We start from the raw sequence: 20531 nt of genomic DNA, 5'->3' as shown, positions 1-20531 counted from the left end.
GCACATGGGTTACCAGGGATTGAATGCAGGTTGGATGTGAGCAAGGGAGCACCCACCTGTTGTACTCTCTCTCTTGCCCCCTACTCCAGGGATATCCACTCAGTTACTATATCCGTAATTTGTTTTTCTTGTACTGAGTTAAATTCATGTTATTGTTTCTTGATTTGGACAGGTACCTGAATTTATTAGAATACTACTAAGCAGTGTTAAAAATGAATAAATATTTCTGTATTATGTAATCAGACTATTTTCATTTGGTGAAATAAAATGTTCTATCGATCCACATGAATTTTTTGAAATCCTACTCATCCAGGCTTCAGTTTTTAAAATTTTTTTTCATAGATAGTTATTAGGGTGGATATTTAGGAATAAATTTTATTTTGTCATGGAATTAGTATAAATATTTTTGCATATTATTTAATAAAATAAACATTATAGAAATAGATATATGAAGTAGATTTTTAATGTACAAGATTCCTTTTAATTAAAATATTAATCCTAATTTCCATGGTAGGTTATAGACAAATAATCTTTTTCTTTTTTTCTTTTTTTTTTATTTTATTTTTTTTTAAATTTATTTATTTTTAATTAGAGAATCACCGTGAGGGTACAGTTACAGATTTATACACTATTTGTGCTTATACTTCCCTCATACAAAGTTCGGGAACCCATCCCTTCACCAGTGCCCATTCTCCACCACCCGTAAACCCAGCGTCCCTCCCACCCTCCCCAATCCCATCTCCCCCCCACCCCACCCTGCCACTGTGGCAAGGCATTCCCTTCTGTTCTCTCTCTCTAATTAGCTGTTGTGGTTTGCAATAAAGGTGTTGAGTGGCCGCTGTGTTCAGTCTCTAGCCCTCATTCAGCCTGCAACTCCCTTCCCCCACATGGCCTTCGACTACAATGTAGTTGGTGATCGCTTCTCTGAGTTGACCTTTCCCCGGAACGTGAGGCCAGCCTCGAAGCCATGGAGTCAACCTCCTGGTACTTATTTCTACAGTTCTTGGGTGTTAGTCTCCCACTCTGTTATTCTATATACCATAGATGAGTGCAATCTTTCTATGTCTGTCTCTCTCTTTCTGACTCATTTCACTCAGCATGAAACTTTTCATGCCCATCCACTTAACTACAAAATTCTTGACCTCCTTTTTTCTAACAGCAATATAGACAAATAATCTTTAATAATGACATAGAAATCCTGAAAACTATCACTGGCAATATTAGTTAGAAATTACATTTTAGCAAAGAAGATGTATAAATGAATAATTTAGTTTTTAATCTTTCTTTACTATATATTCAATATATTTTAGGTATAAAAATAGAAACTGATTTGTCAAAAAAGTTACATAAAATTTAAAATGTATATTTTTTCTCATTTCATTTGCTAAATATATACTATTATACAAGATCGAACTCATGGCCTTCTTTTTTTTTTACTTTTATTTTATTTTATTTTTTAAATTTTTTTATTAGTTTATTTTTAATTAGAGAGTCATCGTGAGGGTACAGTTACAGATCCATACTTCTTTGTGCTCATGTTTCCCCCATACAAATTTCGATAACCCATCCCTTCACCAGTGCCCATTCTCCACCACCAGTAAACCCAACATCCCTCCCCCCCTCCCCAGTCCCGTCTCCCCCCACCCCACCCTGCCACTATGGCAGGGTATTCCCTTTTGTTCTCTCTCTCTGATTAGGTGTTGTGGTTTGCAATAAAGGTGTTGAGTGGCCATTGTGTTCAGTCTGTAGTCTGTATTCGGCCCACATCACCCTTCCTCCACATGACCTCCAACCACATCCACATTTTACTTGGTGGTCCCTTCCCTGAGTTACCCAGAATGAGAGACCAGCCTCCAAGCCATGGAGACAACCTCCTGGTACTTATTTCTACTATTCTTGGGCGTTAGTCTTATAGTCTATTATTCTATATTCCACAGATGAGTGCAATCTTTCTATGTCTGTCTCTCTCTTTCTGACTCATTTCACTTAGCATGATACTTTCCATGTTGATCCACTTATATGCAAACGTCATGACCTCATTTTTTCTAACAGCTGCATAGTATTCCATTGTATAGATGTACCAGAGTTTCTTCAACCAGTCATCTGTTCTAGGGCACTCGGGTTTTTTCCAGATTCTGGCTATTGTAAACAGTGCTGCAATGAACATATAAGTGCAGATGTCACTTCGACTATACTTTTTGGCTTTTCTGGGATATATTCCCAGCAGTAGTATTGCTGGGTCAAATGGGAGCTCAACCTCTAGTTTTTTGAGAATCGTCCATACTGTTTTCCAAAAGGGCTGAACTAGCCGGCATTCCCACCAGCAGTGTAGAAGGGTCCCTTTCTCCCCACATCCTCTCCAACAGCGGTTGCATGCCTTGTTTGCATTGTAGATGCTCTAAGTTACTGAGCTATTATTTTGTGGGTACTTTTTAAAAAAGAAATCGAATCACAATGAGACACACAGTTATAAAATTGTTCATGATTGGGCTTTGAAGGACATTTGCTAATTTGTTCAACCTTTCCACATGGGCTCCTCATGAATATCCCTCAGTGAATACAAAAATCCTAGACTTTTTTGATAGGCATTAAAAAATGTTTGTTCAATGAAAAAAAAAATTAAATAATAAATAACAGACCTAGAAAATAGTGACTAGATTTTTTTTCTAGTCACTACTTGTAGTGACTATAGGATGCTTGTAGTGTGTATCTAGTATGTTTTGAACCCTTGTGTCTGGAGTTTGTAGGCAAACTCTGGGGATAGATAGCTCACTCACTGATGTTGTGTGCCTCGAATAGAACTCTAGAGGACAATAGGTATCAGGGAAAATGGGGTAGGGGAAATGAGCAAAAGAGAGAGAAGTGGCCTGTGGAAAATCAACAGTGTGTCATCATGAAAGCCTAAAAGTGGTCTTTCAGACACTCATTGTGGTTGCTATCATGAAAGATTTCAAATGTAAGGTTCAAACTTACCATGTGTATTTTAAAATTTACTGTAAATTTTGTGTTAGTGTTCATTTTTGTATTTTTAATTTGTATAAACTTGAATAACATATAATTCTTTTTGAACCTATGGTTGTTATTTAGTATTAAATATCAAAAGAGAGTCCTTGAATAGATTATATGTGTACATATATATGTATGTGTGTGTCATTTTCAGTTTATGTTTCATTAGGTATTTTATTTTCTATTAATTTCTATCCTTTTTCACCTTCTCGTAAAGTTTTCTTCAAGACAACATACTTATGAATATCATCTTCATATTCAGGTTGAGGTTCTGTTTATATGGAACATTAAGCTAATCAGTCTTTATAATTTTAGTAATGTTAACCCTGATTTTTGCTATCTCATTTTATATTTCCTATTTAAAATGTTTGTTTTTACATTTTCTTAAGATACTTCAAGACTTACTGATTTGAAAATTATTTTTATTTGAAAATTTAAAAAAGTTATAGTAACATGTACATTTAAAATTAAATATTTATATTATATTAATTTTAAAGTTCATAAATATTTTTTTAAAATTGTTTAAGTATTATAGTAATTTTCATTTTCCATTTGTTTTTCAAATATCTATCTATTGCTATATAATATATGTACTATTGGTTTTATGCTTTCTTATTTGAAAGCAATATTTACTTAAAGAAATATTTACTTATTTAATTAATAAATACTATGGCAATATTTTTTGGTTGTCTACACACTTAAAAGGTTTTAAAAAAACTCCTAATTTCTGACATATTCATAGCTGTCTCTTCAAGTAAGTTTTATTTTCAAATTCAAAATCCTGATAAATTATATATTTAATGTCTTTTTTATTTTTTCTATGATGTATGTGCATGAGGATACTTTTATAATTGCATTTAAATTACTATTTTCTTTTTTTTTGTTTTTTAAATTTTTTAAATTTTTTAATTAATGAGTCACAGTGAGGGTACAGTTACAGATTTAAACATTTCGTGCTTGTTTTTCCCTCATGCAGTGTTTGGGAGCCCATCCCTCCACCAGTGTCCATTCTCCACCACCAATGAACCCAGTATCCCTCCTACCCCCTAATACCATCCCCACCATCCCACCCTGCCTCTGTAGCAGGGCATTCCAATTTGTTCTCTCTCTCTCCCTTTTTGGCGTTGTGGTCTGCAATAGGGGTATTGAGTGGCCATCATGTTTGGTCACTAGTCCACTTTCAGCACGCATTTCCCTTACCACACGGGATCTCCAATCACAATTTACTTGGTGTTCCCTTCTCCATTTGGTTTGACTTTCCCCCAGCATGTGAGGCCAACTTCCAAGCTATGGAGTCAACCTTCTGGTATTATATATTACTATTCTTGGGTAGTAGTCTCCTACTCTGTTATTTTATATTCCACAGGTGAGTGAAATCTTTCTATGTCTGTCCCTCTTTTTCTAGCTCATTTCACTTAGCATGATACTTTCCATGTTGATCCACTTATATGCAAAGTTCATGACTTCATCTTTTCTGAAAGCTGCATAGTATTCCATTGTATAGACGTACCAGTGTTTCTTAACTGGTCATCTGTTCTTGGGCACTTGGGTTTTTTCCAGGTTCTGGCTTTTGTAAACAGTACAGATGTCATTTCAACTATACTTTTTTGTTTTGTTTCTCCAGGGTATATTCCCAGAAGTGGTATTTCTGGATCAAGTGGAAGCTCAATTTCCAATTTTTTGAGAAGCATCTGTATTGTTTTCCAAAGGGGCTGGACCAGTAGGTATTCCCACCAGCAGTGTAGAAGGATCCGTTTCTCACCACATCCTCTCCAACAGCAGTTGATTTTGTTCTTTTGGATGTGTGCCATTCTCTGTGGTGTGAGGTGGTATCTCATGGTTGTTTTGATCTGCATCTCCCTGATGATTAGTGATGCAGAGCATTTTTTCATGTACCTTTTAGCCATTCGTATCTCTTCCTTGGAAAAGTTTCTGTTCATTTCTTCTGCCCATTTTCTAATGGGGTCGGATGCTTTCTTCTTGTAGAGTTCAACCAGTGCTTTATATACCCTTGATATCAACCCTTTATCAGATGGGTATTGGGTGAATACCCTTTCCCGTTCTGTAGATTGCCTTTGTATTCTGGTCACTGTGTCTTTCGAGGTGCAGAAGCTTCTTAGTTTAATATAGTCCCATTTGTTGATCTCTGTTTCTACTAGATTGCATAGTTCTGTGTCATCCTTGAAGATACCTTTAGCTTCAATATCGTGAAGGGTTTTGCCGACCTTGTCTTCGATGTACCTTATGGATTGTGGTCTGATGTTGAGGTCTTTAATTCATTTTGATCTGATTTTTGTGCATGGGGTCAGGTCAAGGTCTAAGCCCATTCTTTTGCATGTGGTTGTCCAGTTATGCCAGCACTATTTGTTGAAGAAGCTTTCCTTGTTCCACTTCTCATTTCTTGCCCCCTTATCAAATATTAAGTGATCATACATTTGGGGTTGTGTGTAGGGATATTCCACTCTGTTCCATTGGTCTGCGGCTCTGCCTTTGTTCCAGTACCATGCTGTTTTAATTGTTACCGTTTTGTAGTAAAGTTTAGGTTGGGGAGGGTGATGCTTCCTATCATCTTTTTCCCAAGAATTGTTTTAGCTATCCGTGGGCGTTTATTGTTCCATATGAATTTCAGGATAGCTTGATCCATTTCTTTGAAGAGTGTCATGGGTATCCTTATAGGGATCATGTTAAATCTGTATAGTGCTTTGGGGAGTATTGCCATTTTTACGATGTTGATTCTCCCTATCCATGAGCGGGGAATATGTTTCCATTTCCTCATGTCCTCTTTTATTTCATGGAGTAGTGTTTTATAGTTTTCTTTGTAGAGGTCCTTTACTTCTTTAGTTAAGCTGATTCCAAGGTATTTGATTTTCTGGGGCACGATTGTGAACAGGATTGCGTTTTTCATGTCCCTTTCCTCTGTCTCATTGTTAGCATATAGGAAGGCCATGGTATTTTTGGGTATTGATTTTATAGCCTGCGACTTTACTGTACAGGTCAATTGTTTCTAAGAGTTTCTCAGTAGAGGTTTTAGGCTTCTCTAGATATAGTATCATATCGTCTGTGAATAGTGAGAGTTTGACTTCTTCCTTTCCTATCTAAATGCCCTTAATATCTTTTTTTTTTTTTGCCGAATGGCTATTGCTAGTACTTCCAGTACTATATTGAGGAGAAGTGGTGAGAGTGGGCATCCTAGTCTTGTCCCCGATCTTAGAGGAATGGCGCTTAGTTTTTCCCCATTGATGATGATGCTTACCATAGGTTCATGGTAGATGGCTTTGACTATCTTGAGGAAAGTTCCGCTAAAACCCATTTTGGTGAGAGTTTTCATCATGAATGGATGTTGGATCTTGTCAAATGCTTTCTCTGCATCTATTTATATTATCATATGGTTTTTTCCTTTACTTTTGTTGATATTATGGATTATGTTGATTGATTTCTGAATGTTAAACCATCCTTGCATCCCCGGGATAAATCCCACTTGATCATGGTGTAAGATCTTTTTGAGGAGTTGTTGCATCTTGGTCTGAAAAGATAGTTGATACAACTTCTATCTTCCCGATTCTATTAAGGTATAATTTGTGGCTCAGAACGTGGTCTATTTTGGAAAATGTTCCATGTGCGCTGCAAAATAATGTGCATTGTTTCTTTTTGGGGTGTATAGCCCTGTATAGGTCTATTAGCCCTGTCTCCTCCATTTCTTCCTTCAGAGCCATTGTTTCCTTGCTGAGTGTTGTTCTTGTCGACCGACCTGCCCAGAGGTGTTAAGGCAGTGCTGAAGTCTCTAACTACTATCGTGGTGCTAGTTATGTCCCCCTTAAATTCTGTTAGGAGTTCTTTTAAGTATTTTGCTGGTCGTTCATTAGGTGCATATATGTTTAAGAGTGTGATTTCTTCCTGTTGTACATATCCCTTGATGTATAGAAAATGGCCTTCGCTGTCTCTTCTGATCTTTTTCAGCCTGAAATCTATGTTGTCAGATACTAGTATGGCCACCCCAGCTTTTTTGAGGGAGTTGTTTTCTTGCAGGATTGTTTTCCATCCTTTTACTTTTAGTCTGTGTTTGTTCTGGCTATTCAGATGTGTTTCTTTAGGCAGCAGAAAGTTGGGTTTAGTTTCTGAATCCATTTTGCCACTCTGTGCCTCTTGATTGGTGCATTTAGACCATTAACATTGAGAGAAATTATTGTTATGGGATTTTGTGCCATCTTTCTGTTGGGTTTGTTGTTCTTGTAGGGTTTTTCCTTGTCTTATAATAGCCCTTTTAGTCCTTCTTTTAAGTTTGGTCTTAAGTCTATGAAGTTCCTGAGCTGTTGTTTCTCCATGAAATAGTGTATTTTTCCTTCAAGTTTAACTGAGAGTTTAGCCGGGTAAAGTATTCTTGGTGAGGCATTCATTTCATTAAGTTTTTTCACTATATCCCACCATTGTCTTCGGGCTTGGAAGGTTTCCTCTGATAGGTCTGCTGTGAATCTAAGGGGTGCTCCTTTGTATGTGATTTCCTTCTTTGATCTTGCTGCTTGCAGTATTGTGTCTCTATCCATGGCATCCATCATTCTGACTATGATATGCCTTGAGGATTTTTTATTTGGGTCCCTTTTAGCTGGCACCCTTCGGACTCCTTGGATCTGGATGCCCACATTCTCTAGCTCTGGGAATTTCTTAGCAATGATGTCTGTAATTGTGTTTTTTTTTTCATTGGGATTGGTTCCCTGTGCTTCTGCTACTCCAATGATTCTTATGTTGTTTCTCTTGAGGTCATCCCCTAAGACTCTAATTCGCTCTATAGCCATTTTGAGGACTTTTGCCATTATTTGTTGTTGCCTATATGCTTTTTGCATTTCATCTTCAAGCTCACTGATTCTGTCTTTGGCTGTAGTCATTCTACTATTGAGGGCTCCTACTGAGTTTTTTATTTCATCTACTGATTCTTTTAATTGTGTCATTTCTGTTCGTAGCTTTGAAATTTCTGCTCTCATTTCTTCCTGGATTATCTAGGTGGACCGTTCTAAAGCTGCATCCATATTCTCCCTTAATTTATTGGATGTTCATTCCATAGTTGCTTTGAGTTCATCCACAATCTTTACAATTTCCTCTCTGAATCCTCTATCTGAGAGGAGGTTGTATTTCTCGGAAGTCCCTGTTGAGGTTTCTGAGATCCTCTCTTCCATCTTTCCTGGCGATTGGGATTTTCGCTGTTTCTTCATGTTGTTATGGGCTTTACTGTCAGGCGCACTTCCTTAGCTTGTGAGGGGCCTCAGTTGAAGACATGGGGCTATGGTCTCTTTACAAATGACTTTTTGTTCAGCTTGATATGTTCACTGTCATTTTTGTGAAATTAGATAGGCTAGGCAAGTTGACTATTAGCATGTAATGACTAAGATGACCAGGGTATTCTTCATAGGAATAGGTTATACCGATTGTAATCAAAGTGTGATGTATAGAATGGGAAAAATAGCTGTGGCCGCTTCAGAAGGAGGCTGAGCTCCCATTTTGAGACCACACCCCCTAAAGTGAGGACACGCCCCCAACAACCTGGGAAAGAGGCGGGGCTCAGGACAGTGCCATTAGGTGACTGAGATCAGCGAGGCCAGGCTGGGAGCGTCAGAGCCCCAGACCCCAGGCGGCGGGGATGAGGGGCGGTGATAGGAGAGCTCTTCTTCGTTGGGCAGGGTGGGTCTTAAATTACTATTTTCCTGGAAAATATTGTAGATATTTTTTATTCAGCATCTTTTTCTCCTTCAATAATATTCTTGGGACTAAGTGGTCAGCATGATATTTTCTCCTCTGCAAATAGTAGTCATTAAAGAATGGCTCTGTAACTTTTAGAATTTTATCTTTATCTATGGTATAACCGATTTTTTCATAATGCTTCTAAGTTTGCATTTCTTTTTCTTTTATGGGTTTGGATTTGTAGTCTCTCTGACCTTTCTGCTGTAGTCTTCAATCTTTTATTCCCCTTCCATTTGGGATAATTTATAATCATTATTTTTTCAAACATTTATTGCCCCCTAGAATTCTTGTAATACTGAATTTTATCACATTCACTTCTGTATTCTATATTCATCTTTATTTCATTTTCCTACTGATGTATTGCTCCCTAATTCCTTCAAGAGGATTCCTTGATCTAATAGTTTAGCTCAAGAACTTGGTTCATATTAATTCTGTTCTTCAATGCATATTCAGTGTTTTGTCATAGCTTATATATTTGTACATTCCCTTTTTTTTTAACAGTCAGGGGCAGAAAATTTAGTATAGGGATCCAGCCATTTCCTTTGTGTGTTGCAAACCATGGGTCCATCTCTGTCTCTGCATATATTTCCCAAGCACTGCTAAGAGTGATCCCCAAGTACGGAAGTAGGACCTAAGCACTGCCAAGTATGGCCCCAAACAAACAAAGTAATTCAGTATACAATTTACTCACTCTAAAGTTCACCTATTTGGTCTCCAAACAGACTGTTTTCAGTTTTTTCTAGTATGTTCCATTCTCACTGATGTGAGATAATATCTCATTGTCTTTGTTATCTAAATTTCCCTGATAATTAGTGATGATGAGCACTTTTTTGCCGATTGGCATCCTTTTGTCTTCTTCAGAGAGTGTTTGTTCATTCTTCTCTCCATTTTCTTTTTTCTTTTTTTGCTTTATGGGTCAGCAAAAAAAGGCAAGCACCCTATCCGATGTACTATATTGCTCCAGCCCCTTTTATAGTCTTTTTATTTATTGTTATTGACCTTCATGAATACTTTATATGTCATGGATATTGACTAGTTATTGACCCTTTGTTTGATGTGTGAATACTTTCCCCCAGTCAGGTGTCTTTTAGCTTTAGCCCATATTTCTTTTGCCATGCAAAACTTTTTATTTGATGTGGTCCCATTTATTTATTTGGGTTTCTGTTGTCTTTGCCAATGGAATGATTATCATTAAACTCACCAAAGTCCAAATCTTGTCTTTTTTTTGGGGGGGGTCACACCTGGCGATGCACAGGGGTTACTCCTGGCTCACGCACTCAGAAATTACTCCTGGCAGTGCTCATGGGACCATATGGGATGCTGGGAATCGAACCCTGGTCAGCTGAGAGCAAGGCAAACGCCCTACCCGCTGTGCTATTGTTCCAGCCCCCACAGTCCAAATCTTGTAATGTTTTACGTATATTTTTTGTGGGGGTGCATACTCAGCTGTGCTCAGGGTTTATTCCTGGATCTGCACCAAGAGATATCTCCTGCCAGGCTCTGGGACCATATAGGGTGGGTGCTGGGGATTGAACCTGGGCCAACTGTATGCAAGGCAAGTAACACACCTACTTTATTATATCTTTGGCCCTTTATTATCTATGTGTTTTATGGATTCTGGTCTGGAGTCAAGTCTTTTGATCCACTTTTAAGTTGACTTATATGTAAGGTTTCAGATATGGATCCAGCTTCATTTTTTCACATGAATTTATCAAGTTTTCCCAGCACCACTTCTGAAGCAATTGTTTTTACTCTGTATCATATACTAGCTCCTTTGTTGATAGTTTTCCATAGGTCTGGGTATTTGTCTTTGGTTTCTTGATTATAACTCATTGGTCAGAGATTTTATCATCATCCCAGTACCATGATGTTTTAGTTATTGTTGCTTGATAGTTTGATTTATAAGTAATGAGAAACCTTCCAAGTTTTTTATTTCTCAGTATAGCTTTGGCTATTCAGGGTATAATAAGATTCATTACAAACTTTAGTGTGTCTTATAAGAATATGATAGATATCATTGAAATTTGCATGGAGCTTGCATTAACTATATAAAATAATTTGGGTAGGCTTATCATTTTTTCAATATTGATATTTGCCATCCATTAAAATGGAATACTTTTCCTAAGGTCTTGATCTCTTTCTTAAGTGATTTCTAGTTTTCATGGTATAGAATCTCATGTATTTTGTTAATTTGATTCCTAAGTACCTGATGGTTTTTTAGACACCGTTTGACACTTTTATCTCATTGTCTTCTGGCTCATTATTTGCATGTTAGAAATGTGACATATTTTTGTGTGTTGACTTTGTAGCCAGCTACTTTGATGTACTGGTTTATTGTTTCTAGGAGCCTTATGGGGAACACTTTAGGGCTTTCTATGTGTATTATAATGTCATCTGCAAAAAGTGATAATTAGATCTCTTTTCCAATGTAGACCCTTTTGATAGCTTTTCTTTCCTGACTGCTATTGCTGGAATCTCTTATATTATACTGAATAAAACTGGAGACAGTGCCTACCGTGCCCTGTGCCTGACCTAAGAGGGGACTTTCAGTGTTTGACCATCAAGAATGATGATGTGCGTTTGTTTTCAATGACCAAAATGTTCCTTTTCAACTCTATTCTATTGGGGGGTTTAATATGAATGAATCCATACATAATCAAGATCCAATGATCTTGTAAAAAGCTTTCTCAGTATTTTTGTTTGTTTGTCTGTTTGTTTTTCTCATTTTTGGGTCACACCTGGCAATGCTCAGGGATTACTCCTGGCTCTGCAGTCAGGAATTACTCCTGGTGGTACACAAGGGACCATATGGGATAGAATCAGAGTTAGCCATGTGCAAGGCAAATACCCTAATCCACTGTACTATCACTTCAGACCTAAAAGCTTTCTCTGTATTGATTGATAAGGTCATATGATTTTTATCTTTCCTATTTACTGACATGGTGTATTATGTTAATTGATTTGTGTATGTTGAGCCATCGTAGATCCCTGTGATGAGTCCCTCTTGATCATGCTGTAGGATCTTTTTCATACACTGTTGAATTCATTTTGGTAAAATTTTTTTGAGAGTTTTTGTGTTGTTGTTCCTCAGGAAGTTGGTCTGAAAATATCATTTTTAGTAGTATCTCTATATGCTTTGGTTACTAGTGTACTGTTGGGTTCCAAAAAGCTGTCAGGAAGAATTCTTGTTTCTTCAATATTTGGAAGAGTTTACATCTGTGGAATATAAAATAAAAGAGTGTGAGACTAACACCCAGGAGTTTTAGAGATAAGAACTAGGATATCTGCCCCACAACCTGGAAACTGACCTCACATGCTGGGGGAAAAGGCAGCTCAGATAGAGAAGGGAACACCAAGTAGAAGATGTTGGGAGGACCTATTCGGGTTGGAAGATGCGAACTAAAAGTAGACTATAGACCGAACATGACGGCCACTCAATACCTCTATTGCAAACTGCAATACCCCAAAAGGAGAGATAACGAAAGGGAATACCACAGAGGCAGGATGGGGTGGTGGGTGATGGAGTGGGGGTGGTGAGAGGAATACTGGGATCATTGGTGAAGGTGAATGGGCACTGGTGGAGGGAGGGGTAAATGATCACTGTATGAGTGAAATGCAAACACAAAAGTTCATAAGTTTGTAACTGTACATCACAGTGATTCTCTAGTAAAACTTTAAAAAAAAGAAAAAAAAATTGGAAGAGTTTAAGGAGTAAGGGTAGTAGTGATTAGTCTATGCAATATAATTATTTCATCCTTCATATACAATTGAGTTATCATGATGTTTGGGTGCATAGTATAATAGTTTTTCTTTTTACTATTATTATACTGAAACCACTTTGAATATAGATATTTTAAAATTTTTTTATGAAAACAACATAATTTACAAAGTTATTCATAGCTGAGCTTTCAGCATACAGTGTTCCAGCACTGAAACCACCACTGGTGTCAGTTTCTCTCCACCCCCAACCTTCACCCTGGCCTGCATTTGAAAAGTGTCTTTCTTAAGTTTGGTTGTTAGGATTTGAGTCTCATGAGTTCAGTGTTGATGACTGTGGTTTGGATATTTATCTATACCATTTCTTTACAGCAGCAATGTACCTACCTCTTTGATTCCTGCCCCTATGTTTTGCGTGCATGTTTGTGTGTATGTGTGTGTGTGTGTGTGTGTGTGTGTGTGTGTGTGTATGCCTGTGCATGATAATAGGGATCAAACTCAGGTCTCTATATGCAGGGCATTCACTGTATCATAGAGCCACATTTGAGTTCTCAAGCAATGTTCTGAGACAAAGTGAGTGGTAAGGTGCATCCTAGATTTTTGTTGCTGTTACTTTGTTGTTCTGTTTTGGGGTTTTTGTTTCTTTTTGTTTGCAAGTGAAGTCATAGGAACAGAGGGGGAAAAGGAAAATTAAGGTTTAAAAATGATCAAGAACATAACTCTTTAAGTGAAGAGATGAGACAGTCAGAATGCAGCTGATAATGGCCAATGATTTTGAAGTCCCACTGAGACCAAAGCAATGTTGTATCATGGTACTTGAGAAATGAAGATGGTGGATAATACAGGGCTCTGAAAGTAGAGATGGAAGAGATTTTGTACTTTGTTTGTTAAAGTCAAGTCTAGGGATGCTTTTGTGAGTTGAATTAAATATCCCTGGAGCTGAAAGTTCTAAGCTTAGAGATAAGCCTCTGAATGAAATATGAAATAACTAAAACTTACATAAAGGATGATTAGGATTTCAGAGGAACACCAACAATTAAAAATGGGAAATTTACTGTAAAGGTTGATAGATAACAGCAATAAAAATAATATCAGGCATAGTTTTATGATATAATTTAGTAATATCGTTAGTTGTCAAAGAAATGAGATTTTGTATAAAAGAGACTAATTGTTAGACAGTATTAATAGTAAAAAGATGAACACATCTCAGAAGTTGAATTTTTAAAATAGTTCCTTGATTACATTAGTAACATCACTGATTTTTTTCTTTTTTTTTTTTTATTACAGATGCCTACAACTCTTCCCAGAGCAGCTGGTCGAGAAACCAAATATGTGAGTCTCTACATAATTATGCATACTAATTTTTAAATGTATGCTTTGGAGGGAACTCAATTGCATAGTCATTTAAGTGGAATTAGTTTGTTTTTTTGTAAGCGGAAAGGGGTAGAGTAGTATGATTATCCCAGATGTGGAAGATCATATTATACCAACCAAGATTATTGAATAAATCCCATCTTAAGTGAGGTTTAGTTTGATTAATTTTTTTAAATAAAGCAGATTTAAAGGAACTGCTTTCATTATAATTATCAAAGCTTGGTTAAAATTTTAATTTTTGTTATGGTATATTGTGCTCATAAAAAAGTCATTTCAGATAGCTGAAACATTAAGATTTGTCTGTTTCCAAACATGATGACCTCTCAGTGTCTGTGTTGCAAGCCATAATGCCACAAAGTAGAGAGAGAGTATGGGGAATATTGTCTGTGATGGAGGCAGGGGGAGGGTGAAAAAGGGGGGGTATACCCGGGATATTGGTGGTGGGGAATGTGCACTGGTGGAGAGATGGGTGTTTGATCATTTTATCATTGTAACCCAAACATGAAAGCTTGTAACTATCTCGCAGTGAGTCAATAAAATTTTAAAAAATTAAAAATATATATATATATATATAATTTGTCTGTTTCCAATAGAATTTTTATTTGTTGCTTTCTTACATTTAAATGATAATCAAATAAATTAGTTTCTAATTATGAGAAAAAATTTGATTAAATATGTGTAGATATAAAGATCCATGCTTGATTTCACTAATTATGAAATTCTGGCTCTGTGTAGTGTAGATCTCTCCACTCCTACCATACATAGATTTATTCAGTCCTACCTAATAGTGAGTTCGTCTACCACTGGGTTATCTTATGCTTCTGACCAGCCGTATTCTAGTGAAAAACAAAAGTCTGCTAGCAAATGTTTACTTTTTAGTTTAAACCAAACTAGTCGAAAACTCTTTTTGTACTATATGTTAATAATTTATAGTACGTTGTTTTTATTATCATTATTATCAAGAGTAAAGTTACCAAATATTTTTATAACATCTCATTATAATATATTTATCTTTGTGTTATCGCTTATATTTTCACAAGACAAGTAGTAAATTAGACAAAAGTTTTCAATTTAACCACACTCAGAAAAATCTGTTTTGAGGAAATTAGTAGAAACATCCCTTAGAGCAGTTCTAAAAGGTGTTGCTCTTATTTATATTAGAAACTTTTGGAGCAAAAGAAAAAGAACATTGTCATCTAGAAGGGTGTTTATGTCATACTGTTTCTTAATAACTATCTGTATAAATACTTAACTCTCTGTCAATTAGTTTTTCCATGTATAAAATTGGGATGCTAATATTTGGTTGATTTATACTGATTAATGTATGGAAAACTCTAAATGTAGACCTGACACAATAATTATTCAAAAGCATTAGTTCATCGTTTTCTTGTTTTTACTTCTTTGACCGTGAACATGCTCTTCTTGTTTTCCTCCTACTCATTTAGAATATAACAATTGACCTAAGTGTCTTGGTTCTTCAACTGGCTGTGAGAAGGAAATAATTCCGTAAAGTTGTCTCCATACTTTTTGTGATTAATTTATTTCATAAGAGCCAGGCATAAGAAAAAGTATCTAGAATATTTTGTTCTCCTTTTTCTTTTTCATCTACTAATTACATTTAAACAAAGTGCCTTTGATTTAGACTCACTGACACAGTATAAGGTGAGTGGGATGGTGTCTTCTTGTACTCTTCCCTGGGGTGGTTAATTTGATGGCAATAGGAATAAATCTGGAAGAGATGTACCTCCATAGTAAGAGATTATTTCAAAGTCTACCTACTTTAGCCTTTAAATATCTATCATCTCTCTTCAAAACTTTGAAGAAATTAGGCATCTTCTTAGTATATTCCTGCTGGGACTTCATGTGTCACTGACTTTGTGGTGATTCTCAGATAAAATTCAGAAGAGATCACAACCTCAAACCACAGGGGGAACATAAAAAGACTTAAAATAGAGCTAAGAAAAAAATTTCTTTTATGCTTGAGAATATACTTAACAGATTTGCACAATCCACTTGTATTTATAGAAGTCCTTTAAATATAGCACATATTCTGTAATCCCAACTAGAAAAAAAATCTAGTCACTATTTTTGAGGTCTGCTATTTAGTATTTGACATTTTTTTCATTGAACAAACATTTCTTAATGCCTATCAAAAAGAAGACTAGGATTTTTGTATTCACTGAACGGTATTCATGAGAAGTCCATGTGGAAAGAAGGTTGAACCCTTCCCATTTATGAAACATATAATAAAGGAAGAAGGGATCAAATAATTAAAATACTAAGCAATTTAAACAATTTATGTTAAGCAATTAAAATAGTAAATAAGTGTGGTACTTTCTTATAGAAGTAAAAGGAAACCTGGCCAGAAAGAATGGTTGATGGTAAAGTAAATAAAAAGTTGATATTTTCCAATGTATTAGGATACTCACTGGATTTTTTATTTTTCTGTGATGATTATCATGGTCAGTTAAATTCAAAAAACAGTAGGAGTTGGGGAACATGAATTTTGGGAATAAGCTGACTATTCTTTGTAGAAAAAAATAAAATAATGGAAAAAATGTGCTTATTTTCTAATTTCTTTTCCTCCTTTTTACACTTGTTTTGCTGGGAATCAACCCCATCCTTCACACATACTAGGCTTATGCTTTATTTCAGAGCCACATTTCCAGCCCTCACAGTTTTCTTCAGTTTCCCATATACTTGAATTGCAAATTTTTTAAAAGTAAGTTTTATTGAGTATTTATTGTAAAAAAACATAAACTATGCTAACAAATTGAGTAATGGTGACATCCACAATTCATTTGTAGGATTGCTTATACAACCCAGTATTTGATCTGATTGTTTTAAACTGACACAAAGTTAATAAAAGCAATAACTGGGTTTCGGGGCTCTATTTAATTATTAAGCTTTGAATAAATAGTGAGAGTTATTATTGTAATGAAATGTCCATTTTACAGAGAAGAAACCCAGGTATAGGACATGTAAAAGTCATAGGACATGTAAAATCCAAACTAATTTTTGCTTAGGTTAAAGCCTTGGCAATTAATACTTATATATATAACTATAGAAGTGTGAAATAGTTTGTTTTCCTTATGTACTTCTCCATTAGTGTTTATACACTGTGTTTCAATTAAAGTCATATTTGGTTACATTTAAAATTTACATTTAAAGTGATAGTCATAGATTTAAACTCTAAGAGTTTAAATCAATAAAAAAAAGAGTTTAAATCACTTACTTATATATAAATTAACTCATACAAGAAGTATTTCTCAGGATAGTCTTTACTGAAAAAGTTTACTTCCCCTTAATGCAAAGAATAAATTTTTATTTGTTTTTAATTCTATTTTCACTTTCATCTTTGTAGGGCAATCTATTTTCCCCTTTACATTACACTTTCATTGTAACATTTCTTTTTCTTTTATTTTTTGCTTTTTGGGTCATACCTGGTGATGCACTCCTGGCTCTGCACTTACTCCTGGCAGTGCTCAGGGGACCGTATGGGATTCTGGGAACTGAACCCAGGTCGGCCATGTGCAAGGCAAATGCCCTACACACTGTGCTATTTCTCTAGCCACTGTGACATTTGTTTTTCATTACTTATTACTAGTATGAATTCATTTCACTCATATAATTCAAAGCCATAGTACACTTTTTCAAGAAAAACAAAAATTGCAGAAAATTAAAATAATGTTAGATGCTATTACTAATTTATCAAAAAATTCTTCTATGCTAATAACATTTTATCAATAACATTTTTTTCACAAACTTTGAATATTTTATGAGCTACAATTTAAATGGTAGCAAAATCACGAACAAGAGCTTATTGAATATAATATAGTACACTGGCAAGGTCTCATTTTTATTGAATTTAGGGACAGAAAAATATGTCAATGGAAGCATATTACTTTGAAAATATAAAATATATTAAAAATGTTTAAACGTTATTAAGAATATTCCCCACTATGTCTACAGATATTCAAATAAAGGTCATCATCTCTAGCTTAACTTCCTCCTGTACTGCCCTTGTTGCTATGCTTGGCACTGTTGCTAGGCTGGAGTGTTTCAGAGGCAGTGTGTACTTACACGGTTACAGATCTTCACGTAAGGGATGATATAAACACAATCCACTTAAACCCAGTTGTGGCTTCATAGGATGCTATTTCCAAAGGATGTTCCCAGAGATTTGATGAATTGTAGAGTTGTAAACATCTAAGCAAGAAATTCTACTTAGATAATTTTAAGTAGATAATTTCATTTCTTTTATTTATTGACAAGAAATATTTCCAAGGTAAATATTTGTAAAAGGGTAGAAGGAAGTAACTGAAGACTATCTGTTCTGTTCAATGAGGACCAAAAAAAAAGAGAGAGATACCCTTTTTGCCTTGAATCCTCAGTAAAATTCATCAGACACAAAGATATCATATTTCAGCCATTTCAGCCATTGGTCTCTGTTCACTTGCAAATATAAACAAATTGTAACTGGTCATTATGCTACCTTTTCCTCCTTATCAATAATGCTCAGGACTAGTTAGAATTATTGTTCTCCAGATTAAAGGGTAGTGCTTTTAAATGCTTCTAAATTTTCTTTTGTTTTTTGAGCCATACCCAGTGATGCTTAGGGCTTACTCCTGGTTCTATGCTCAGGGAAAACTCCTGGCACTGCTCAGAGGACCATATGGGGTGCAGGGAACGGAACCCACATCAGCTGCATGTAAGACAAATGCTCTGCCCACTGTACTATCCCTCTGGTCCCTACCAAATCTACTTCTTTGTGCTAACATTTTCTAGGGATGTAGTGCTAACTTATCAAATGGACTGTAATGAGATATTTGTAGAGAATAAAACCTGCAAATAAGCAACACGAAGTTAGAGAAATGTGATGCCTCATAGTATTTACCTATGGCCTTGGTGATTAACATTCATACTATTGCAATTCACTATTTGGGACGGACAGATGGCTTATCAAAAAGTGCTCAGGAGATCAGTCACCCCGGCAGTGTGAAGCGCTGATTCAGTACAAGGGCTGAAGAACGAAATGTTGCTCACAGGTTCTGGGGATTCCCCCACCACCTCATTGTGCTGGGATGCTCCTGCGCTAAGCCCAGAGGTGCTTGGAGGGCCTAAAGGCTGCCCCTGGAGACACCTAGGGAAACAGGTGGTGCTAGGATCTGAGCCGGGGCTCACTTATCCTCCATGCTACATTGTCTTTCAGCTCTTTTGAATAGTGTCCTATCAGAACATTCTGTGTTAAGAATAAGAGTGTAATTATTTGCTTCTCCACTAATACTTGGAGTTACTTTTTTTGCTCATTTGTAGATCAGTCTTGCTTGAGAGAAAGAATATAGTTCAATTAACACATTGTTATGAATTGAAGTGCCTGAAGAAAAGAAATCTCAGGACAATTAGTCAACAAGAAATGGTGGAAGAGAAACATTTTAGTGATATTGAACCACAGTCCCACCCAGGGACAGAAGTGCTCAAGAGGAGAGTGCATGTCCACAGCAAAAGTGCAGAGTATGGAAAACAAAGCAACTCTTGAGCACATTTTGTCTAACAAGCTTTGATTTTTGTCATGATTTCCCAAGAACATTTTTCTGGAGTGATGCATTCAAGGGATGTGTCCACAAGGAGGGAAAGCTGCAGATTGCAAAGAAAAGCACCCTAGAGAGTGCCTGAGAGGGGCTAGAGTGATAGCACAGCGGGTAGGGCAGTTGCCTTGCACACAGCTGACCCGGGTTTGATTCCCAGAAGCCCATATGGTCTCCTGAGAACCGCTAGGGGTAATTCCTGGGTTCAGAGCCAGGAGTAACCCCTGTGTAATGCCAGGTGTAACCCAAAAAAGCAAAAATAATAATAATAATAATAAAAAAAAGAGAGTGCCTGAGACTGGTTATACTTTCCTCTGACACCAAGCTTTTATTTAAAAAAAATATGAGAATGGGGAAACTTTCTTCTTTTTTAAAAATAGTTTTATTTTATTTTTATAAAGTTGTTCACAATAGCTCATTACAGACAATATTCACACACCAATCCCACCACCAAGTCCCCTCCAACCGCCATACAAGGAAAGTGTGTGGAGATGACTGTATTTAATTCTGGGGTCATTTCAGCCCTTGGGTAAGAGATTACACCCGAACAAATGTGTGCTACTCTTGGCACATCAGTGGGCTAGATTATAAGAGGTCAAGCGCTCCAGGAAATTCTGTGTCTCTCTCTTCTAGGAGTTTTATTTCATAGTGTCTGGATCTTAGCCATTGATGAGATTACATGGCGCCGGGGGCAGTTTGTGGGTGTGACTGCCAAGCTTCTGGACAACTGGTTAGCTGGGGAGAGGAGGCCCAGTCCTGTTCCGAGCAAACTAGGAGATCTCAGTCATGGGTCCTGCATACCTGGGTTTTTCTGCAGGTTCCGTCATAGGTGAGGCTCATCTGAGCCTGTGGAAAGTGGCCTTGAGCATGGCTGTGAGGTTGAGTTCTGGAGTTTTTCAGCTGCTGGGGTTCTGCTGGGGCGGGGAAGGAGACTCAACCTGGCCCCTCTGAGTTGCCCCAGTGAGGATAGCATGGTGCGTCCTGACACCAAGCTTTTAGAAGAGGAAACTCTCTCCAACGTTACCTTGCCACAGTGGCAGCCTCATGTAGCAGTTGGTTTTTCAGTGGATTTCAAATCCTTGTCTCTGGGTCTTTGCCACTTTAACTTTCTGTTTA

The 20531-nt window shown here is 36.6% G+C and overlaps 1 protein-coding gene across 1 annotated transcript in view; it reads left to right on the top strand.

Annotated features, from left to right (window-relative positions):
• The window catches only part of MLIP (muscular LMNA interacting protein), a 178608-nt gene that overhangs the window by 55304 nt on the left and 102773 nt on the right, over nucleotides 1-20531 (top strand). The window contains exon 9 of the mRNA XM_055123001.1: nucleotides 13741-13785. Within this exon, the coding sequence (XP_054978976.1) occupies nucleotides 13741-13785 (45 nt within the window). The remainder of the gene's footprint in view (nucleotides 1-13740; nucleotides 13786-20531) is intronic.

The sequence above is a fragment of the Sorex araneus genome, chromosome X (genome assembly GCF_027595985.1).
Source record: "Sorex araneus isolate mSorAra2 chromosome X, mSorAra2.pri, whole genome shotgun sequence".
Classification (NCBI taxonomy): Eukaryota; Metazoa; Chordata; class Mammalia; order Eulipotyphla; family Soricidae; genus Sorex; species Sorex araneus.
Note: the sequence above shows the minus strand (reverse complement) of the source record. Positions and strands in the feature narration are given on the sequence as shown.